Below are 25,159 nucleotides of genomic sequence, written 5' to 3' on the forward strand. Positions count from 1 at the left end.
GATGAAAACTCTTAAGATTTACTCTCTTAGCAACTTTCAGATATGCAATACAGTATTAATCACAGGAAAAAAACTACTCTAAATTCACTTTGGCTATAGATAAGAAAGGCAGGCTAATGTGAAGCAGGGAAAGTCTGGGGATAGGTGGTTAGTCCATAGAGAAGGCTTGTAGATTGGTTGTTGATGATGGTCAGACACTGGTCATGTGCACGGGGGATGATTGTTGAAATGACTTCATCTAGGAATGTGAAATTTCAGGTTAGCTACATCCTGCAGCTGTTGACTGATGACCTTCTCTTGTTCTCTCCCCCTCATTCTCTGGCCCTTATGTCACTTAGTTTAGGACATTTCAGAATTTTTCCTTGTCACAGGTGACCTTTTGTAAGACACTGTCCTTTCTGGAGCCTCAGTTTCCTCCCCTATAAAATTGGGATAATACTATTTTTTAAATGGTTGTGATGATAAAGAGATGTAGAACACCTTAGTGCTTTTTTGTCCACCTGGAGAAATAAAAAATAAAATACCACAATTTAAGAATTTTTATGCCTTTACTACTGCTTCTTAATTTGTAACCTGAGTTGTGTAGACTATAATAGTTTGATTGGAGAAATATTAACATTGCTACGTAGCCCCAATCTCTTATTTTACAGGTATAGAAACAGAGAGAGAGAGGTAAAGTGACTGTCTCAGTGTCACACAGTAAATGGCACAACCAGAAAAATAATCTTTAATTTTGTTTTCTTTTTATTTTTGTCTCTTAAAACACTGTGTTCTCTTGACTACATCATGTTCCTTGAGTCACATTATTTCTGAGACAAGAAGCATTAGAGTAAGTAGTATTATAAATAGCCCACTGCGTTTTGATTCTCTAGCAAGGATTGGCAAGCTTTTTCTTAAAGGGCCAGATAGCAAATACTTCAGGCTTTTTGGGCCAGATTCTCTGTGGCAACTACTCAACTCTGCTGTTTTAGTGTGAAAGTAGCCACAACATGCAAATGGGTGAGCATTGCTATATGTTACAATTAAATATTATTTTCAAAAACAAGCAGCAGGCCAGATTTGTCCTGTGGGCTATAGTTTGCCATTCTGCTCTAACCATCTCTAATGAGGTATGTAGCTTTATATAAGTCACATCTATGTTTATCTACAAAATAAAATGGAAATGGTATGATTACTCTGCCTTATGTTACAAGTTTTCTGTAAACTAATGACCTTAAAACGTTTCCAAGGAAAGAACTTCTGTGTTTGCCTTATGAACTTTTTTTTTAGCTAGTACACGTCTAAAAATGGACATTTTTTCTGGCAAATTAGGTGAAAGAAAAGAAAAACAGGTTGAGGGTGTCCTGAGCTCCTGCCAGTCTCTCTGCTCATGTAGGAGTCTGTGGCTACGTGATACATGAAATGGAAGTTTTCATTTACCCGTTCTTATATTTACCCCTGAAACAACTGTAACATTGTAGTCAATTTTCAAGCCTAGTCAAGCTCTTATCCTTAAATTTGAAATTGCTTTTTTAACTTTTACCTTTTTTGCTCTAACACTTGCTAAATTGAGAGGGATGTTTAGAGGGGTCTATTCTCACTCTGGCGACATGAATATGATGTTTTTTTCCTTCTCTTATGATTCTAGTTTCATTTAGTTGTTACTGGAGAAGATTCTTTGTATGATTTTAATATTTTTAAATTTATTGAGGCTTGTTTAGTAGTGTAACATTTGGCTCATCCTGGAGAATCTTAATGTATACTTGAGAAGAATATGTATTATATTGTTGTGGGGTGGAGTGTTATGTATGTGTATATATATCTGTCTGTTAGGTCTAGTTCGTTGATAGTGTTGTTTAAGTCCTATATTTCTTTATTGACTTCTGCATCGTTGTTCAACTCACTGTTGAAACTGGGGATATTGAAGTCTCTATTATTGTGAAACTATCATTTTTCCTTCCATTTTTCAGTTTTTGCTTCACATACTTTACAACTTCACATAGTTGTTAATTATGTGTATGTTTATAATTGTCATTTCTTGATGGATTATGTTTTTATTAATATGTACTATTATGGAATTAATGTTTGTGTAACCTCTCCCCCACCAAAATTCGTATGTTAGAGAAGAAAGACTTCTTTAACCCTAATATGATGGTATTTAGAGGAGGAAGGTATTTTGGCCTTTGGGAGGTAAGCAGGTTTAGATGAAGTCATGAGGGTGGAGTCCTCATTAGTACCCTTATAAGAAAGGACCACAGAGCTTTCTTTTCTCCACCATGTGACGATATTGCAAGAAGGCCACTATCAGCAAGACAGGAAAAAGGTACTCACCAGTGCCCAACCAGCTATGCTGGCAACTCTGATCTAAGACTTCTCATCCTCCAGAATTGTAAGAAATAGATGTTTGTTGTTGAAGCCACCTAGTCTATCACATTTTGTTATGGCAGCCTGAGCATATTAAGAGATACAATGTCCATCTTTTTCTCTTGGAACATATTTTTTTTACTTAAAATCTGTTTTATCTGATACTATAGTCACCCCCGCTTTTTGGGGGGTTACTGTTTACATAGGGTATCTTTTTCCACCCTCTCACTTTGAACCTATTTGTGTCTTTAAATCTAAATTGAGTCTCATGGAGATGGCATATAGATGGATCACATTTTCTAACCCAGTCTGCAAATCTCTGCCTATTAATTGAAAGTTTACTCTATTTATATTTAAAATGATTAATTATAATGTATCAGTTTACTAGGGCTACCTTAATAAATTACTACAGACTAGGTGACTTAGAGAACAGAAAGTTATTTTCTCACAGTTCTAGAGGCTATAAGTCTGAGATCAGTGTATTGGAAAAGTTGATTTTTTTTTTCTGAGGTTTCTCCTTGTCTAGATGGTCATTTTCTGCTTGGGTCTTCACCTGGTTTCTCTATACATGTCTGTGTCCTAATCTCCCTTCTTTTTGAATTTTAGGTATTAGTTCCTTATTTTATATTCAATTTCTGTAGTGTACCATATACCTTCTCATTTCCTTTTTTTTTTTTTTTTTTTGGTATATATTTTAGTTATTTTCTTAGTTGTTACCCCGGGGCTTATAATTAACATCTTAAACTTGTAATACACTAGTTTGAATTAATACCACCTTAGCTTCAAGAGTATTTAAACTCTGCCCCTGTGCATATCCATACATGTTATTCTCAATATATGTTATTACAAATTACATATTATATGCTGTGTGTCCATTAACATAGATTTGTAATTATCATTGTATGCATTTATTTTTAAGTCATGTAGGAAGAAAAGAGAACTTATAAAACAAAAACATAGCAATATTGGCTTTTTATTTATGCAGTTTATTTTATTGGTGTTCTTTATTCCATCATACAGCTTGAGTTACTATCTAGTATTTTTTCATTTCAGCTTGAAGGACTGTCTATAGCATTTCTTACAAGAAATTCTAATAGTGATTAACTCCCCAGTGCTTGTTATCTGAGAATGTCTTAATTTCTCTTTTTATTGAAGGAGAGTTTTGTGAGGTATAGAAATTTTGGGTAGCAGTTTTTTTCTTTGACCACTTTAAATATATCATCCCACTGCTTCTGGACCTCATGGTTCTGATGTGAAACTGACAGTTAATCTTATTGAGGATCCCTTGTATATAACAGGTTGTTTCTTTCCTGCTGCTTTCAAGATTTTTCTCTTTGTTTTTGGCTTTCAAAAGTTGATTATAGTTTCTCTTAGTATGGATCTCTTTGAATTTATCCTACTTGAAATTCATTGAGCTTCTTGGAGTTTTTCTTTTTTAGTGTAGGTGTAACTCTAATGTCTTGTATCCCTTGGTTTCAGCATGAAGAACTTCCCATAATATTTCTTGTAGAGTTGGTCTGTAGGCAACAGATGCCCTCAGGTTTTATCTAAGAGTGTCTTCATTTCATCCTCATCTTTTTATATATGTTTTAATTAATATGCTATTTTTGAGCAATTTTAGGTTTACAGAAAAAAATTGAGAAAAAGGTAGAGTTCCCAAATATCCCCCCACCCAACCCTCAATTGCTCCTATTATTAACATCTTGCCCTACTGAAGTACAATTGTTCAAATTGATGAGTCAATATTGACACATTATTATTATTAACTAAAGCCCTTGGTTTGCATTGAGTTCACTCTGTGTTGTACATTCCATTGGTTTTAACAAATGTGTAATGCCATGTATCCATGATTACAGTATTGTATAGAATGAGTTTCACTGCCCGAAAAAATCCACTGTGCTATATCTGTTCATCCCTTCTCACCCCTAAATCCCAAGCAATCACTGAACTTTTAACTGTCTCCATAATTTTGCCTTTTCCAGAATGTCATGTAGTTTGAATCATACAGGAGATAGTCTTTTCAGATTGGCTTCTTTCACTTACCATATGCATTAAGGGCTTCTCCATATATTTTTGTGCCTTCATAGCCTTTACTTTTTTGCTGAATAATATTCCATTATTTTGGTGTACTACAGTTTATTCACCTGTTGAAGAATGTCTTGCTTGCTTTCAAGGTTTGGCAATTAATAAATAACGCTGTTATAAACAAACACTATGTTCAGGTTTTTGTGTCAATGTACGTTTTCAAGTCATTTGGGTAAATACCAAGGAGTGTAATTGCTGGATCATATGGTAAAATTATGTTTAATTTTATAAGAAACTGCCAAATTATCTTCCAAAGTGACTGTTCTATTTTACATTCCCACCAACAGTGAGTAAAACTTCCATGTCCTGTTGTTTCATGTCCTTGTCAGCATTTGGTGGTGTCAGTACTTTTGATTTTGACTGTTCTAAGAAGTGTGTAGTGGTATCTCACTGTTGTTTTACTTTGCATTTCCCTAAAGTCATATAATATTGAGTATCTTCCTGTATGCTTATCTGCTATCTCTGTATCTTCTTTGGAGATGTTTCTGTTCAGACCTATGCTCATTTCTTAATTGGGTTTTTTGTTTTACTGTTGTAGAATTCTAAAAGTTATTTATAAATTTGGGTACCCATTCTTCATCAGATATGTGTTTTGAAAATACTTCCTACCAGTCTGTGTCTTCTCTTTTCATTCTCTTAGCAGTGCCTTTTGCAGAGTAGATTTTAATTTTAATGAAGCCTAGTTTATCAATACTTTGAATTCATTCCTTGTGTTTTCAATGTTGTATCTAATTATTTGTTGTGGTATATATGTTGTTGTATTTGTTTGATAATGCTTTTTTCAGGATTTTTCTATCTATGTTCATGAGAAATATTGATGTGCAGATTTTCCTTTCATATAATATCTTTGTCTGGTTTTGGCATTAGAGTAATACTGGCTTCACAGAATGAGTTAGGAAGTATTCCCTCTGCTTCTATATTCTGGAAGAGATTTTAAAGTATTGGTGTAATTTCTTCCTTAAATGTTTGGTAGAATTTACCAGTGAACCCATTTGGATGTGGTACTTTCTGTTTTCGAAAGGTATTAATTATTGATTCAATTCCTTTAATAGATTTAGGCCTATTCAGATTGTTTCTCCTTGTGTGAGTTTTAATAGATTCTTTCATGTAATTAGTCCATTTCATCTAGTTTATCAAATTCACAGCATAGAGTTGTTAATAATATTCCTTTATTATCTTGCTAATATCCATGGCATCATATAGTGATAACCCCTATTTCATTTCTGATATTAGTAACTTCTGTCTTCTCTCTTTCTCTTAGTTAACCTGACTAGACAGTTATTAATTTTACTGACCTTTTCAAAGAACCAGTTTTTGATTTGTTCATTTTTCTCTATTGAAGTCCTATTATCAGTTTCATTGATTACTGATCTAATTTTTATCATTCTCCTTACCTTGGATTTAATTTGTTCTTTTCCTGTTTTCCTAAGAAGCAAATTTATATGATTGATTTTATTTATTTCTTCTTTTTTACTATATTCATTCAATGCTACAGATTTCACTCTAAGGACTGCTTTTACTGTATCCCACAAATTTTAATGTTTCATTTTTATTTGGTTCAAAATACTTTTAAATTTCTCTTGAGATTTCTTCTTGTCCCATGTGTTACTTAGAAATGTGCTGTTTAATCTCCAAGTGTTTTGGGATTTTCCAGTTATCTTTCTGTTGTTGATTTCTAATTAAATTCCATTGTGGTCTGAGAGCATACATTTTGTGATTTCTAATCTTCAAAATTTGTTAAGGTTTGTTTTTTAATGAAGTAGTCTATAGATGTCAATTATATCCAGTTTGGTCAGTGGTACTGTTGAAATAACTATGTCTTTATTGACTTTCTGCTTTTGAATCTGTCCATTTCTGATAGAGGGCTGTTGAAGTCCCAATTATAATGGAAGACTCCTCTATTTCTCTGTGCAGTTCTAGAGTTTTGATGCTCTTTTGTTAGGTGATACACATTAAGAGTTATGTCTTGGAGAATTGACCCTTTTATCATTATGCAATACCACTCTTTATGTCTAATAACTTTACTCTGAAGTTTGCTTTGTCTGAAATTACTGAAGTGACCCCAGATTTCCTTTGATTAGCATTACCATCGTATATCTTTCTCCATCCCCTTACTTTTAGTCTCTGTATGTTTTTGAAGTGAGTTTCTTGTAGACAACGCATAGTTGTGTTTTTGATCCATAGTTTTGATCCATCACATAGTTTTTGGTCTAATCTGACAGTCTGTCTTCTACTTGATGTTATTAGACCATTGATGTTTAAAACGATTATTGATCAAGTTGTATTCATATTTACCATGTTTGTTACTCTTTTTTATTCATTGCTCTTGTTCTTTGTTTCTGTTTTTCTCTTCCAGTCTTTTTCTGCCTTCTCTGGTTTTCAGTATTTTGTATGATACCATTTTTTATCCTCCTTTATTATGTCAATAATCTTACTTTTTTATCTTTTTCTTTTTAGTGGTTGCCCACTAAAGTGAGTTTGCAATGTATATACATATACAGTCAACCCAGGTCCACTTTCAAATAACACAATAACACTTCCCAGGTAGTACAAGTACCCATTACAAAGTATTCCCAATTCATCTCCCCATCCCTTATAACATTGCTGCCATTCATTTCACTAATCTGTAAGCTATAATCATTGAATACATTGTTGTTATTATTTTGAACAAACTGTTACCTCTTAGATAAATTAAGAATAAGAGAAATGAAAGATTTTATTTTACCTTCATTTATTCCTTCTCTAACACCCTTCCTTTATGTAGATCCACGTTTCTTATCTACAGCATTTTCCTTTTCTCTGAAGAACTTCTTTTAATGTTTCTTTCAAGGCAGGTCTACTGGTGACAAGTTTCCTCAGCTTTTTGTCTGAGGATGTCTTTATTTCTCCTTCATCTTTGAAGGACAATTTTGCTGAGTATGGAATTCCAGGTTGGTGGTACTTTTAACACTTTATTTCATTTCACTCTCTTATTGGCTTGCATGGTTTTTAAAGAGATGCCCAATGCAGTGCTGATCCTTGTTCCTTTACATGTAAGGTATTTTTTTCCCTCTGATTCTTTCAAGATTTTTCCTTCATTTTTCTGCAGTTTGAATGTAAGGTTACTAGATGTAGATTTTGGGGTATTTATACAACTTTGTATTTGCTGAGCTTCCTTAATCTATGATTTGATGCCTTTAATTATTTTAAGGAAATTCTCTTATCACTTTTTTTTCCTGCTCTTTTCTCTTTTTACCTCTTGGTATTTCTATTATGTGTCTGTTGCTTCTTTTGTAATCATACCATAGTTCTTGGATATTCTGTTCATTTTTCTCCTTTTATTTTAGTTTTTGAAGTTTCTGTTGCTGTATCTTCGATCTTCACTGTGGTTTTCCTTGGCCATGTCTGTTGATAAGCCCATCAAAGGCATCCTTTATTTCTATTACGGTATTTTGGCTTTCTGCCATTTCCTTTTGATTTTTCCTTACAGCTTTGATCTCTTTGCTAGCATTAGCCACCTATTCTTTCATGTTGCTCACTTTAGGCATTAAAGCATGCAACATACTCATCTTAGTTGATTTATATTTCCAATCTGATAATTTCAGCATCTCTGCCATTTCGGAGTCTGGTTCTGATGCTTGTTCTGTCTTTTCAAACTGTTATTTTGTCTTTTAGTATGACTTAAAAGTTTTGTTTGAAAGTTACACATGATGTATGAGGTGAAAGAAACTAGGGAAAATGGGCCTTTAAAATGAGATTTTATGTTTGTCTGGATAGTTTTGCTGTGTTTACTGTTTGCTGTAGCTGTCAATGTTGGAGGCTAAACTTTCCTGTGTCATTGTTTTTGTCAGGTGTATTTTCTTTGGGCTTCCCTACAGACTTCTCAGATACTGCCTGAGACAGTTTTTTCAGTTGTATTCCTGTATTATAATGTAGAAACCTTGTTGATATAGTGATATGGTGTTGGGGGACTGGAAGTGTCCTATAGCATTATGATTAGGTCTAAGGTTTTTAGTGAGCCTGTGCTCTTGGGCTGTGCCTCACAAGTGCTTCTCAATTTTGTTTTGTCTTGTTTTGTTTTCTTTTCCCCTTTAAGTGGGACAGGAAGGCTAGAGGATGTTAGAGTTCTCTATTTCCCTTCCCCAAAATTGGTAAGGCTCTTAGGCCCTACCTCAGTAGGTTAGGCTCTTAGAGGTACAATAGCTTCTCTTGAGAACAGGCTTTGTTAAGAACAGAATGTTCTGGGCCTATTTAAAAGTGGCTGCTCTTCTCCTTCCCATGCTGGAAGAAGGAGGGGATTTTTCTTCAATCACTGAGAACCTGATAAGACTCCTAGAAATAAAATTCATAAATGTGGGAGACTCCCCAAGAGTGGGCCTGCTTGAAGTTTTTAACTCTCAAACTTATCCCCACTGAGCTTCAAGCAATTCATCAATTAAATAAAGTTCAGGTTCTGCTCCCCTAGTCCTGATTCTCCCCAAGTTTCCTTTCTTGCATTTTGACTCGGGTAAATTATTTTTCTGTGTATCCATATGTCTATCTCTTCAGTTTTGGGGGGCACTATGACTTCACTTCTTTGAAGAATCTAAGAGGAATTGTTGATTTTCAAGGTATTCAACTGGTTTTTTTCTTGATGTTTGTGCAGGAGAGATAACTCCAACTTCCTTACATGCCTAAATGGATTTCCTCCATTTTTTAAAGTCAGTTTTGATGAACGTAAGATTCTTGGTTGACAGTTGTTTTTTCTTTCAATGTTTTCAATTTGTTATCCTGTTGTCTTCTGCCCTACATTGTTTGTAATGAGAAGTCAGCTGTTAATCTTGTTATTTCCTTATAAATGATAAGTAATTTTCATCCGTCTGCTTTCAAGATTTTGTATTTTTCTGTAGCTTTCAACATTTTACTGTGTAGTGTCTGCTATGGATCTCTTTGTGTTTATCCTACTTGGAGTTTTCTTCAGCTTCTTGGATGTGTAGATAAATATTTTTCATTAAATTCGGTAAGTTTTCAGCCATTTTTTCATTAAATATTTCTTACGTTTTATTCTTGCTGTTGTTTTTTTCTAGTACTCCCAATATATGTATGCTGATACGTACACTTAATGATGTCTAACATTTCTCAGAGACTGTGTTCCTTTTCCTTCATTCTGGTTTCTCTGCTCTTAAAATTGTGTATCTTTTGACATATCTTCAAGATCACTGATTATACTTCCAGCTCAGATATACTCTTCTACCCTTACACTAAATTGTTCAATTCAGTTATTGTACTCCTCAACTCTAGAATTACATTTGATCCTTTTTAATAATTTCTATCTCCTTATAGATAGTCTGTACATAGTGAGGCATTGACATCATAATTTCCTTTCACTTTTTTTTTTCTTCTAGTCATGGCCTGGCATGTTATATTCCTTTTCTGTGAGAATCTGAATTACTTTTGGTGCATATGTCCTCCTTGTTGTGCACATTTAAAAATCACATTTGCTTCTTTTCCAGGCTCCTATACTTCCATAATAAGATATCTGCTATCGGACTTAAATTTTTTAGAGTTCAATTCTTTCACTTGAGGGTGGGGTCAACCCTTCTATCATGCAGAAATTCCTTACATTTCTGGTCAGCTGATGACATCCTTTCTTGGTTTCTAGTGTAGGCACTCGATTTTCTTGAATTTTTTTTATTGTGGTAAAACATACATAACAAAATTAACCATTTTTAAGTGTATAATGCAGTGGCATTAATTATACCAGTACCTATTTAAAATCTTTTTCATTACCCCAACAGAAACTTTGTAGCCATTAAGTAATAACTCCTTACCCACCTCCCCTCAGACCCTGGTAACCTCTCATCTACTTTCTGTCTCTATAAATTTATGTATGCTGTATACCTCATATAAATAGAATAATTCCTTATTTGTCTTGGCATTATTTCATTTAGCATACTGTCTTCATTTTCATCAATGTCATAACATGATTCAAAGCTTCATTCATTTTTATGGCTGAGTAACAGTCTAGTCTATATATATATACCACAGTTTGTTTATCCACTCATCTGTTAATGGACACCTGAATTCATTCCATGTTTTGGCTATTGTAAGTAATACTGTGTTCAACATTACCTACCATACAAGTATCTGTTCAAGTTGCTGCTTTCAATGCCTTTGGGTTACATACCTAGGATTAGAATTGCTACATCATTTTGGTATTTGTGCAGCTTGTTGATGATAACTGGGCAGCTTGTTGATGAACCACTAAACTGTTTTCAATTGGAGCTGCATTATTTTACAGTCTCATCAGCAATATACAAAGATTCCAGTTTCTCCAGATCCTCACCAACATTCATTAGTTTCCATTTTATTGATAACAGCCACCCTAATGGTTGTGAAGAGCTATCTCATTGTGGTTTTGATTTGCATTTCCCTAATGAGCATTTTTACATTTTTACATTTGCTTACTGGCTATTTGTATATTAGTCCATTTTGTAACTAGTTTGTTTATGTATTGAATTGTGGGAATTTTTATGTATTCTGGTTATTAACCTCTTATCAGATACATGGTTTGCAAATATTTCCTCCTATTCTGGAGATTATTTTCACTCTCTTGAGAGTGTCATTAATGCGTAAAAATTGTTAATTTTGATGAAGTCCAATTAAACTCTTCTCCTGTTGTTACCTGTGCATGGTGTCATATCCAGGAAATCATTGCAAAATTCAGTGTCACCAAGACTATCTCCTGTGTTTTCTTCTAAAGACTTTTATGGTTTTCACTCTTACATTTAGTTATTTGATCCATTTTGAGTTGATTTTTGAATGTGGTGTAAGTTTGGGGTCCAACTTAATTCTTTTGCATGTGGGTAATCAAGTTTTCTTTGCAGCATTTATTAAAAAGACTGTCCTTTTCTCCTTTTGAATGCTTGGTAATTCCTTTCAAGAATCAGTTGAGTGTACGTTTGAGAGTTTATTTCTGGGCTTTCTATTCTGTTCCCCTTGTTCTTCCAGTGCTATATATATATATCCTTTTTTTGTCACTGTTGCTTTCTAGTAAGTTTTGAAATTAGGAAATGTGAGTCCTTCATATTTATATTTGTTACTCATTTTCAAGATTGTTTTGGCTAAAAGGGATTCTTAAGATTCCATATGAATTTTAGGATGGGTTTTTCTATTTCTACAAAACCACTGGGATTCTGATAAGGATTGCATTGAATCTGTAGGTCATTTTGTATAATACTGTCATTTTAATATTGTCTTCCAATCCATTAACACAGGATGTCTTTACATTTATTTAGGTCTGTAATTTCTTTCAGCAATGTTTTGTATATCTGTGTACAAGTCTTTCTCCTCCTTAAGATTAGTAAGTACTTTATCCTTTTTGACACTATTGTAAATGTAATTGTTTTCTTAATTTCTTTTTCAAATTGCTTACTGTTACTGTACAGAAATGGCAACTACATTTTTTGCATGTTGATTTTGTATCCTGAAACATTGCTAAATTTGTTTGAGTTCTAATAGGTTTTTTTGTGGATTTGTTAGGGTTTTCTTTGTGTACAATTAACATAACCTACAAACAAATCATTTTACTTTTTTCCCATTTTGGGTGCCTTTTATTTCTCCTGTGTAATTGCTCTATCTAGAGTTTCTAGTAGTAGGTTAATAGAAGTGGCAAACATGGGCTTTCACTGTTTGGTATGATGTTAGCTGTGGATTTTTTTTTTAAGCCAGAGCCAAGGTGGGTGGAATCTGCTAATATTTACCATCTATCAAATCTATCCAGAATGTCTGCTCTAGGAAACTGGGAATGTAGGAACTACCACTCAGTTGTCAAGCCAAGTATATCCCCTCTCCCATAATACAGATGTGTGTCCAGAAATGGGATTGCACTCTTCTTCAGTTGTCCTGCCTATTTTGCAGAAGTTGCAGATAGGGAAATGAATGTTGCCCTGCTGCCAACACCCACTTGATAGAGGCCTATGGAATACGGAGCTGTGGAAGATGGAATCTGCCTGTTTTCACCATCTGCCAAAACTACCCTAAATAGCTCTTCCACTCCAGGGAGCTACAAAATATTGAAACTGCCTGGTACTTAGCTCCCAAGCTTACTAAAATTATTCTTCCACAAAGCAGAGTAGTAGAGATAGGGGTGTAGTACATGGCTCCAATATCAAGGCCTCCCACTGTTCTTACCTGTTTTCCATAGATTCATTGAATAAATTCTTTTCATTCTGTTGTAAGACCTTTGGTCAATCTCTGGGTCATTTTAATAATTGTCCCTGGTAATAATAATCTCCTTAATAGTTGTCTGTACAGGAAAGAGATTTCCCTAAGTCTTCACATGGCCATTCTGGAAGAGCTCTCACTTTCTTCATGGTATCTTTGAAACACAGAAGTTTTTAATTTTTGATTAAATCAAATTTATCACTTTAGAATATTTCTTGCTTATGCTTTTATATCATATGTAAGAGGGCTTTGCCTAACTCAAGATCACAAAGATTTACTCCTATGTTTTCTTCTAGTTGTTTTAAAGTTTCACCTCTTAAAATTACATATTTGATCCATTTTTAATTAATTTTTGTGCATGGTATGTGATAGAGGTCTGAGTTCATCATTTTCTTTTGGATATCCAATTGTCCCAGCACCACATGTTGTATGAATTCTGTTACATGAATCTTCTGGTTCACGAACATGGGATATGTTTCCATTTATTTACCTCCTCTTTAATTTATTTTAGTAATGATTTTAGCTTCTACTTTATAAGTCATATACTTCTTTCATTAAATTTATTCATAAGTATTTTATTTTTAATTCTGTTGTGATAGAATTGGTCTTTTACTTTCATTTTCTCATTGTTCATTGCTAGTGTATAGAAATATAATTGATTTTTATATGTTGATCCTCGTATTACTTTTCCATGTAGTGTAACAAATTTTCACTAACTTAATGGCTTAAAATAACACTTTATTATTTCACAGTCAGAAGTCTGGGCACAGTGTGGCTCAATTGTGTTTTCTTATTAGGATCTCAAGGTGCTGGCAGGGCTGTATTTCTTTCTAGAGACTCTAGGAAAGGATTTGACTCCAAGCTCATTCAGGTTTTGGTAGAAATCATTTCCTTCTTATTCTTTCTTTATGGCCCTTTTCATCTTAAAGTCATCAATGGTGGTTCAAGTGCTTCTGCTTCAAACCCCTCTGACTATCCTTCCATCAGCCAGAAAATGTTCTCTGCCTTTTGAGGACTCATGAGATTACATTGGGTCCACCAAAATAATCCAGGATAATCGCCCTATTTTAAAGCCAAATGATTAGTAACTTTTTACTTACATCTGCAACATTCCTTTTGCAGTGTAATATAATATATGAATAAGTGTAACTATAGAGGGTGAAGATCTTGGGGGCCAGAATTCTACCTACCACAATCTTGTTGACTGCAAATTCACTGAGTGTTATTAGTTCTAGCAGTGTTTTAGTGGATTTGTTAGGGTTTTCTCTATATGATCATGTTGTCTACAAATAAAGACATTTCCACTTTTTATTTTTCCATCTGGATGCCTCTTATTTCCTGTTTTTGTCTAATTGCCTTAACTATACCTTCTGGTACAATGTTGGATAAAAGTAGTGGAAGGAGATATCCTTGTCTTGTTTCTAAACTTTGGAGGAAAATGGTTAGTCTCTTTCTGTTAAGCATGATGTTAGCTGTAGGTGTTTCATAGATGCCCTTATCAAGTCAGGGACGTTCCCTTTTTTTCTTAGATTTTCTTAGGACATTTATCATGAAGTATTTTGTCCAGTGCACTTTCTAAATCTGTAAAGATGCTTATGTGGTTTTTGTCCATTATTCTATTAACATAATGTATTGCATTAATTTTTTGTGTGTTCCTGGGATAAATTCCACTTGGTCGTGATTTACCTTTTTCATATGTTGCTAAATTCAGTTTGCTTGTATTTTATTGAAAATCTTTTGTTTATATGCATAGCATGATTTCTTCTTTAACTGCTTGGTAGAATTCATCATTGAAGCTATCTGGTTCTGGCGGTTTTTTTCTTTTTTTGTGGAAACATATATAATTACTAATTCAATTTTTCTATTTGTTACCCATCTGGTTTTGTTTAGAGATTCTGTCAGGTACAGTGGCCCCATGGTATACTGTAGCTGGCATTGTTGCTAATCTGACCCAGTATAATTAAACTGAATACAGTTGGAATTGATTGTTAACTTGCATAGTTGAACAGGTAGAAAAGTTTCTTATGTTGATACTTTGGGAATCATGTCAGATATAGTCAAGTTTATAAATATTTTAATTTTAGGGAGTAGTGTTAAAATTTAACAATGCCTACTAGCCTTTTTAAAAATCAGAAATCTTGTAAAATTGAAAATGCTTAATAATCTTTAATTTAGTGCTTTCGAAGGTTTTGCAAGCTTTTCTTGATCTCTACAAAATACATGCATTCCACATAAATGCAGCCTCTATCACCCTGTTTACTATATTCTTGTTTGTATTGTTTCCTCTAAATACAAGTTTTATGACTAGCTATTTTTAACATGTTTTTTTCAGTGAAAATTCCAGTATATGTTGGCTTTCTTTATTGAACCTCTAGACCTTGATTGACTACTATGTGCTAGGTGTTGGGCTAGGAGTTCTGATAAGAAAATTTCCTATGAGGAGTCAGATTAGCTTGGTGTATTATATGTATATTGAAAAAGTAACCCTGTGAAAAGAGGTATGAAAATCCAGATTAGGTCCATAAATGGATTGTAGCAGTATTGGTAATGTTTTCACAATTGAATGGACTCAAAACATAGAGTAATTTGTACATACTTAATTTTGAAAAGTGTATACTAAAATCCCGTGTGTGTGTGTGTGTGTGTATAGATGGGGGGAGAAAGAGATATCTTACCATAATAGTATATTAATCACCCTGAATATTGCTCTTCCTCGGTAGTTTCTGTTAGTTACATTGCTTTATTTCTGATTTCTAATAGAGAAAATAATGGGATCTTACAAATAAGCAGAAAAATACAGATATATAGTTTACAAAGCTCTTTAATTCATCTTCTAACAGATTTTTAATTCTTTCTCTTAGACCAGAAGATCAATTCAAAAGTTATTAGAATGGGAAAATAACAGATTATATCACAAGGTAAGAAAGTTTAAACACATAAATACCCTACTCATGTATTTGTATTATTAAGTTGAAGAAAAAAATGGGAATTTTTCAGGCCATTATAGAATGAATTAGAGAACTAATACTCAATTTTAATGTATATTCTTCACAAAATATTTTTAAATGCTGTGTTGTGTGTCTTATACTTAATCCTAGATTGTTTTCAGTGATTTATTCAAATGTGTAAATAATAATTATATAAATTGGTGTCAAAATTCTTACCAACTATATGCTTTCTTAGCTTGCTTTGCACTGGAAGCTGACTAAAAGGAAATGTGAAACTAGCAATATGATGGAGTATGTAAGTATACAGTTGTTCTTAATTACATTTTTTATTACATCCTAAAACTGAATGTTACATTTTGCTATGTTTACCATGTGTCAGATCTTCTTTCTGCCTTTTTTCTCCTCAGGCTGAACTTTTGTCAGTTGGGACATCATGTTCTTTAGATTTGTAGCCAAAACAAAATATCCTGAAAGCTGGCAACTATTTTGATCCTAGAAAAATCTCAGCTACAGTATGCTCAGATAAAAACTTGAATATTAATCTTCTTTTAACATAGGTGCAAACCATCGCATATGGCAATGGGCACAACTGCTATTAAAATATTTTTAGATGTAATCTTGACAAAACTTGAATAAAATAAGAATTTCTTCTGAATTCTGAATTCATTTTTTTTTCTTAGTTGACATTTAACTTGACAGTGAAGAAACTATAGGTTCTAATTTTTTTTTTACTGAAAGCTATACAATCTTGATCATAATACATAAATTCACATTTGGCCAATGTGAAAAATTCAGCATTATTGACATTCAGAAAGAATATGAAATTTATTCAAGCTTCAACTTGCTAACATGCAATATATATATAAGAAACATTCCATTTCCATTTCGTAAATAAGGGTTTATGGTACCTTTCTCTACTTTGAATAGTCTAGGGGGAATAATGTGCAAATACCCACAGATCTAAAGTCCACTGTCGATAAAACCTAATATAAACTATTATAAATTTATATATTAAATTTATGTAAGTTTATAAATATCTTAGGATTTTTATTATATTTCCAAATCTTCCTTTAATTAAAATGTTTTAATTAATCTATTTGGACACTTTTATTATTTCTTACAAACAACTTGTAAAAGACAGTAGTACTCAACCAATATCAGCTGCTTTAATTGAAAAATATATGGGTGTAATATGAAGGTATATTTTCTAATCTGTATAGTGCAGTTTTAATCCCTTCCACTTTGCTAAAATAAAAGGGAAGGAAGGTGGAGAAGAACATAATAATGTAATAGGATTTTCTTTTCTACAACTAAACAGTTATTGTAAATCAGGTAATAAAAACTGTTAGCTGTGATAAGTAATTATGTTTGCCAGTTTAATTGCCAATCTAATGATAAACTTGTGGTATATTCTTTTCATAACTGTTTTATATATTTTACTTACTTTATAGTACAGGACCAAAATATAGTCTGGGAGAAAGGATTATAGACTTTCTGAGTTATATATGTTAGAGTAAATAAAAATTATTTTCTCGATGTTCTTACTTGTTTTTATTTTACAGGTAATACTAATAGAATTCTTACCAAAATATCCCATTTTCCGACCTGACTGAGGAATTTTATTCAGTCACTTCTGTGTTACCTGTCATTTCCTCCCCTTAGTGCCTTGTAGATGATTTTGGAATGAAGATGGTCTCCTTTGCTGTGTTCAGTTTATTCTTTATAATGGTAGAATATTCTCCTCACTCCTTTATTTGTGTTGGTTTAAGAAGAAACTTTGCACATCTTTTGTTGTTGTTAAATAAGCTTGTGGTTTGCACTCTCAGTTTTTAAGTAAACACACACACAAACACAGATATAGTTGCCACTAAAAAATAAAACCTCAGTGCTGGTGTTTAAAAAACAAAAACTTGTTCTGAGCATGCTGCCTTATAATTTTCATACTCACTGTTTCTAAATATGCATAATTTTTCTAGGCTACTTAATGCTCTGTAATCTCTTATTGGACATATGTATATAAGCTTTTGATAGCTTTTAGAAAGGTTTTACTCTTACCGGCTTTTAAAGGACATGCAATTAATAGCACTGGTTTTGTCCTGCACTTTGATAAATTATCACTTACATTAGTGGATAAAATATTTAAACTCATAAAGACTTGTAAATATTGTCTCTGCATAATGTAAAATGTGCTATGTCATGGTTTACAGAATGTAATATTATTCTTACTGTATTGCCAACAATTCTGCGTAGATTTTAATATGAATGAAGTTTGCAAGCATCCTTTTGAATGTAGACTTGTTAACGTGCTGTTTTATGGCAAAGCCATAATAAGTATGTTAAAAATTTCAGGTATAGGGCAGGGTTGCCTTTTGTAACGATTGGATTAAAATTGAAATCATTGTCTGAGATACTCTGCATTGCATCTGAAACCAAGAACTTCCATTTTTTCCATTTAATTCAGTAATTCCCATTTTGTCGTCTACTCCCCACCCCAGAAGAATTCATTTGACATCTGTCACATTTCACAGCCTCACTGTACTCATTTATTTCCCTTTAAATATCCCTTCTCTCACTTGAAAATACACACAGTTATGACCTCTGAGGAGTGTTTAGGATTTCAGATGTCTTGGAAGGGTCTATATCCCCATAAAAGCCACAGCTAACCCCTTTCTGGAGTCCTCTAGTCCACTTTGGAAAAGAGAGCTGTGCCTGAAGGTTAGTAGTGGCTGATTCATAACTGATATTCTTAATCCTCTTTTTGAAACATTTGAGTATTATTAATGAGGAAACAAATATTTAGACAAGTATTTTAGTTTATAAATTCACCACGCATGTAGGCTTTTCATTGATATGCACACATTTCTTTATTTCTCTTCACAATTAAGATGAGTGAGAGCACCACACTGATTCTTCTAGAATTTGAATTTTTAGCATAATGAAGGGTTCATATTGTCTTAATTCAACTGCAAATGTATGCCTGTATATAGGCACTGCACTATTCGTAATTCCTAATGCTAAAAATAAAAGTGTCTGGGACGGAATAGTGTCTTATTTATCATCTTACTCTTACTGCTTTCAGTAAACTTTTTAGGCAAACATTCGTCCCAGTGAAGAGAACAATCATTTCTTCATACAAGGTCAAGCCTTTTAAGGCCACTTTTAAAATTAATGCCTGATTTGAAAGCTACAGTTTTAGACCAGTAAAAGAAGAGGGGGGAAAAGAGACACTATTTGTTACATGACTGTAGTTGTTTGCACACTTTTCCACCTCCCTCTGTAGAACCCCATTACCCCCATGTCACCCAGACACCCAGAATCTCTTTTAATATACTGTGTGTGCCTGCAAATATCATGTGTCTGTCTGCTGCAAAACTAAAGGTGTATTTTTATAGACAAGATGGAAACCTCTGAAAATGCATACCAAATGTCTTGTTTTATAGCTGAAGTCAGGGAAGAATTGTATCTGTGGTTTATGTTCCCGCTAATATCATCAGCTTCTTCCAACTGTGACAGTTCAATACCAAAATTGATACCTAGTCTAACACAAAATTTGTAATTATCATGGATCAAATAATTACTTTTAAGTGTCAATCCTTAGTGTCTAATTTTTTTGGTAAACTTAAAATTTGGCCATGTGATGGTCATAGTATAATTTTCGAGTATCTTTGCCATGTGTAAATCACACATGGTTTTGCTCAAAGAGTGGCAGGAAATGGTGAATTGTTTCCATGAAATAAATTTTGAGACAGGAATAGAGTGTATCTGGAGGAGACAGAGTATAATTCAAGTTAAAGTAGTATTTGTCATAAGAAAACATTTGCCAGCATATGTAAACTTTATTTTAAAACCTACTCTAATCAGTTTTAAATTTACTATCTTATTGTTCATTATGCAGATTGGCTCATCTTATTTACTTGAGCTACTCATAAAATACCCAATTTTCATTTTTTCTTATATGACTCTCTTTTCAAACAATTTTCCTTTGGAGGGAGCTGATTAGCAGTTGGGTATTTTAGAGTGCTTTGGGGGTTTGTTTTCTTTTCAATGGAATTGGCAGCAGTGAATGCTGAAATGACAGCACAAGATGGTCATTACTTCCTTACCCACTGACCTTTTTTTTGAATCCTCAAGGTAGAACATACTTGGATATTCCCATTAAGTTAGTAAAATATTGTAAGTTGTTTTTAGAATGGATAATTTTGAATTTCTTTGTTATGTAATATTCCTTTTTGAAATCTGCTGTGGTAGTTTCCAGAGAAAAAAATAACATATGTTTGCCTAAGTTTATAAATCTCACAAAGCTTTGAGGTTACAAGTTAAAAACTGTTCTCTAACTTTCCCTTATGCATTTTCACCCCCATTGCCCCTATAAACACCTAAATTATGTATAAAATGAATAAGCTCTAACCTTTTTCAGCTATTCTCTGTTCCCTCTTAACTCCTCTGTTATTTTAGGAAAGTAATCATTGTAGGCAAATGTTAGAAGTAGATGAAGAAGTGCCTTGTCTTTTTTGAACAAAGATAACATTTTATGTTGAAGCAGGATGGGTGAGCTGGTAGATCATTAGATTTAAAACCATCCTTTTCAACTAAGCCCAAGAATATTTGCCATGTTATGTCTATTTATTATTTATAACCTGTTTCCTGTTTTCCCCCCAATCACATGATATATTACTGACTAAATATTACAGAACAGGACGATCAGTCACGTAGAAAACTAGGAAAATTCTAATGCTAGTAAATATGTAATTTAACATGGTTCTGGAAAAACAATGGTCTTTCATTGAAGCTCTGCCAAAGCCCACTTAAGTATTTAATGCATACACTATTTCCATTATTATGACTTGTAAACACTAGTGTCTCATCATTTAATCAAACTGTGTTAATATTTATCACTGTCATTTTTTATGAAATTTATTCTTGCTTTTTTCATAATTTGAGTGAAGTTCTATAACATTTGTAAGCCTTCAGACAAACAGGGTTTTTTCAAATGTTATGAGAGGTTTAAAAAATCATTAGCATCTTAATTTTGTTTACAAATGAACTACCACTTAAAAACAATCTAACCTCATTAACTTGAACATAAAGTCCCAAACAATATTTCATTAGAATTGACTGTATTGACCTAGAAGTATACAGAAATTATATACATCCATTTAACTGGAGCAGTTTCACATACTGGAAAAACCTTTTGCTAACTGGATTGGAAGATGCTCAAATTCACTGAAATTAACTCCTTTTAGGCCTATAAAATTCTGCTTTTAAAAAAAGCCCGTTGTGCAACAATTATCAAATTGTTCAGGTTCCTTTAAATCATGAACTATTGGGAAATTTTCCACAGAAAAGAAATAGGCTTTATTAATAATACCTGTTCATGTAATACATGGACTAAAAATGCCCCAAATTTCTCCTTCTGGATTCTGAGCCAACCTTTTCATTTAGATGATGGCAACCTGAGAATATGTTCCATTTTCTGTGAACTTTGTCAGATTAGTACTATATGAAGAAATGATCTAATATGGGCTCCAGGCAAGTCGCTTAAATTACATGTCAGTGTCTTCATCTGTAAAGTCATGAGGTTGAACCTAGAGCTAAACAGAAAATTAGAAATCACCTAACATTCTGTAATTCTAGGAATACTTAGGAAATTTTTACTCTACAGAATCTCAGAATGCTTTTTCTTAGTTCTATTGCCTTTGGTAGAAACTCTCACAGTGCCTTGCTCAGTAAAAGTTTGATTTGCCAACTGGCTCGTAGCTGATGTGTGTTCATGTCGCACAGACTGAAAGAACCTGATGCCTGCTAGACCTTAGCCCCTCCATTGTGATAAGAATTAATATAGTTTCCCTAGGAACTGATGACTGGGGTCTGTTGACTTCACCTATATGAATCTCGCTGTGCAGTTGGCATCCAAGCAAGAATTATAGCTGTGACAACAATAGAGATATGGGAGGATCCACCTTGACATTATGTGAAAAGGTTTTCATATCCTACCCAGTATCTGCTTCAGTGTCTTACTAAGTTCCATATCCTCAAAAAGATTTGTTGGAACATCATGATATATGGAAAGGAAAGTGGTATGGGATTCAAACCCAAGTCATTTCTCTTTTAATTCTTAGCTCTGCTGCTTAATTCCTCTGTATTCATGTCCTCATTGTTGAAGTGGGGACAATAATCTGGACCTACCTCACAGGGGAATTGAGGATTTTTTTTCACATGTTATTGTGCTTTTAAAGTTGACTGAAAGAGATACCACATAACAGTTATGTTGTAAAAATATATTCCTTTAAATCCATGTTACCTTTCTCAGTCAAACCATACAGAATGAGTGCTGCAGTTCTTTTTTTTCAGTAGCAAATTTTGTTAAAAATCCTCATGGGTTAACCTGAGTAATTGTGCTATTTTAATACTTGATTTAGGGAGCAAAAGCAGGTGGATGTAAACCTGTAGGAGAAAGATAGTAGGGGCATCCTTAAACCTTTTTCAATATTTCAAAAAGTATACTAGAAATCATACCATTTACCCATAATGTTCCTGCTACACACTTTAACTAAGACATTGACTTCTCATGCATTTTGCTTTTATTTTTAAATCTCTAATGCTGGTTATCACACACTGATCAGAAGCTACTACTAACAGTTATGCTTTTGATAAGTAAAGAAAGTGAGAAAGCTATTATTACATGCAGTTTAGTAAATAAAATACTTAAAAACATGGGGATGGAATAATAAAGGGAGCCTTATGGTGAAAATGTTGGGAGCCACTTTTATGAAGGACCTAAGATTATTTGACCTTCTCCACAGGTTGCTTACCCAGTCCCTAAATAATGAAATGCTAGATATTTGTGTGTGTGTATGTTGACTAGATGGGTCTTTATAAGTTTAGGTTAGAATTTGCCTTCAGTTTTTTTCTGTTTCAGGATGATATGACTGAGCTGATTTATTTGGGTATGTATGTGTAAATCATATGTACACACACATACAGGATTGCAAATGTGGAGAGTACTATAACGTCATGTTCTAGCATTAGAGTAAATACCAATTTCTGAGTCTCAAAGTATTCTGTGTGTAAACTCAACATACTGAGTCAAGGCAATAATTTCTCAAATGTTCCTTTTTTTCCTGCTTATTTTCTTTGCTTTTGTATTGACTTAATTTTCCATTTTTTTGGTAAGCAAATAGCATAAAATTGTTTTAATGCCTGGACTTGGAAACAAGTGTTTGAAATTATATAATCTACAAGTAGTTTGCCATCCTCTTGGATTAATCACATACAAATATGAGTCTTGGCTGCAAAAATAGGAAATCTTGGTAGCTAGAAAGCAGGGATTGATCAAAACATGTGTTTGAAAAGGCTAGAATTTCTACTTTTTGGCAGAGGATTCCTGTTGGGACAGCTTTACCAAAAAAGAATAAAAGTGGATATGTCCATTCAAACCAGGAACTTTCATGCATCTTGTAGTTACATAGCCTGTGGAATGAATTCATTTTTCTTCCTTGAGTTCGGGAGTGACTCCCCTGGAAGAACTCAACCTATATACAGCTGTGCCAAAATGAAGGATACCTGCCTCTCTGAAACTCACTGCTGCTTCTGTCATTGTTCACTTGTCAGATAAAAAGTTTTATTATCTCAGGATGCAAAATTACAATAAAGTGCAAATCTAAGGTAATGAATTAAATTGTGTGTTCTTTGTTGCATCTTCCTTTCTTCCTTCCCTTCCCTGTTTTCATCACTTTCAAGTGATTACTTAAGGCTTCCTTTTAAAAATTGTATTTTGCATATTGCACCTTTCCACATTTGCTAATGTAATGTCGGACCCTAAGTAATTAAATAATTCATACTAGATACTAGGAGCTTTCATTGTGCCCAATGTTTGGCATTTGGCTGTGTAGGAATCAGTATCTAAATGACTGCATTCACCCTGCATGCCTACCTGTGAACTATAAAATTAAAAGCAAAGTACAAATGTAGTTCCACCTTAGTAAGCATAATATTTTAGTGCTAGAAATGTTGAAATGTGAATCTACTTGGCAAAAGTTTTGACTCTTTTTGTCAGCAGATCGTATTATAAATTCAAGTGTTAACATTTTCTTCCTGAGTTACTATTTAAACTGGTTAACATGCAGTAATATTAGATTTTTTTAAACTTGTGCCAAACTTGTGCCAAACTTGTTCAAATTCAGCAAAACAGCAAAATGTAACATAACAAGAAAAACGTATGTTTCCCAGTATCTTTGGTAATTGTACTGAATATTTCAAAAAGGCTTTAAATTTCAAAATGTTGAAGTCAGAGATGATACACTTAAGCCTACAGAGAAGTTTCATAATGTTTTGTTTTAAAATTATTCTTTGAAGCTTTACTCTATGGATGGAGCAAAAATCTATACTTTTCATTGCTAACTTCTTGGATGTGGAGTATGATGTGCTATGTGGGAAGTAACTTTTACATTAGATTTTATATTATTAAGGGCAGAAGCCACATGCCTTTAAATCTGCCAGTGTAGGTAATATTTAACACTTCATGGAATACTTTACTTACATAAATGTAGGAAATTCCCTGGTTGGATATACTAGAATTCTCCAGTTGTGATTATTATAAATCTGAGTTGTAATCCCTGTTCTGTCAACTGAGTGGCCTCTAAGAAAAATCAGGGCACTCAGCCTGATTTTATCCTTCATTTCCAAGGTAGGAGGTTGGGTTAGATCACCATAGCAAACTGTAGCTAGTCCTTAGGTCAGCATGTCTTTTAACCAACAGAATTTTTTCCACACATTTTTAATTAGTTGCCAGCACATAAAATTAAGAGTTTTCACATAGAAGTCCAGATTTCTGGCTTCTTTTGAGAAGATACACATGTGAACAATCAGCTAGAGCTGAGTAGTGGCCTGTCCCTTTTTGGTGGAGCATTCATTCATTTTCTGTTTTGCCGTGGTCATTACTATTCCCTCTTACCTCCCCGAAACTCAGGTTATGTCATTTTTCTTATGGTGTAGTTAATAAGAAAGCAAAATATTTATTGAACTCATGTCTCTTTCAAAATTGAGAGGAAAATACTGACCATGATAGCTATTTGTATATTTTTTATTAAAGTATCATTGATATACAATCTTAATGATTGTTTCACGTAAGCAACACAGTGGTTTCAACATTCACCCATACTGTTAAGTCCTCACCCCCTCCCTCTGTTGCAGTCACTGTCTGCTGGCATAATAAGATGTTACTGAGTCATTACTTGTCTTCACTGGGCTGTACTGCCTTCCTCGTACCTACCTATATTGTGATTGGAAATTATAGTGCCCCTTAGTCCCCTTCACCCTCCCCACCTGCCCTCCCCACCCTCTGTCCTTTGGTGACCACTAGTCCCTTCTCTATGAGTCTACTGCTGTTTTGTTCCTTCAGTTTTGCTTTGTTTTTATACTCCACTTATGAGTGAAGTTATTTGGCATTTGTCTTTTCTCCACCTGGCTTATTTCACTGAGCATAATACCCTCTAGAGCCTTCCATGTTGTTGCAAATGGGAGGATTTCTTTTTATGGCTCAATAATACTCCATGTGTATATGTACCACATCTTTATCCATTCATCTATTGATGGACACT

General features: G+C 33.6%; 1 protein-coding gene across 4 annotated transcripts in view; it reads left to right on the plus strand.

Annotated features, from left to right (window-relative positions):
• Window positions 1–25,159, plus strand: part of CHIC1 (cysteine rich hydrophobic domain 1) — a 143,677-nt gene that overhangs the window by 19,486 nt on the left and 99,032 nt on the right. For 2 of the 4 annotated variants that reach the window (XR_008995131.1, XM_036923925.2), the window contains exons 4-5: window positions 15,474–15,530; window positions 15,796–15,855. Coding sequence is in view for 3 of the 4 variants with exons in the window: in XM_036923925.2 (XP_036779820.2) it covers window positions 15,474–15,530; window positions 15,796–15,855 (117 nt within the window). In the remaining variant the exon portion in view is untranslated. The other 2 variants (XM_036923926.2, XM_036923927.2) reach the window with 2 other exon arrangements.

The sequence above is a fragment of the Manis pentadactyla genome, chromosome X (assembly GCF_030020395.1).
Source record: "Manis pentadactyla isolate mManPen7 chromosome X, mManPen7.hap1, whole genome shotgun sequence".
NCBI classification, from domain to species: Eukaryota; Metazoa; Chordata; class Mammalia; order Pholidota; family Manidae; genus Manis; species Manis pentadactyla.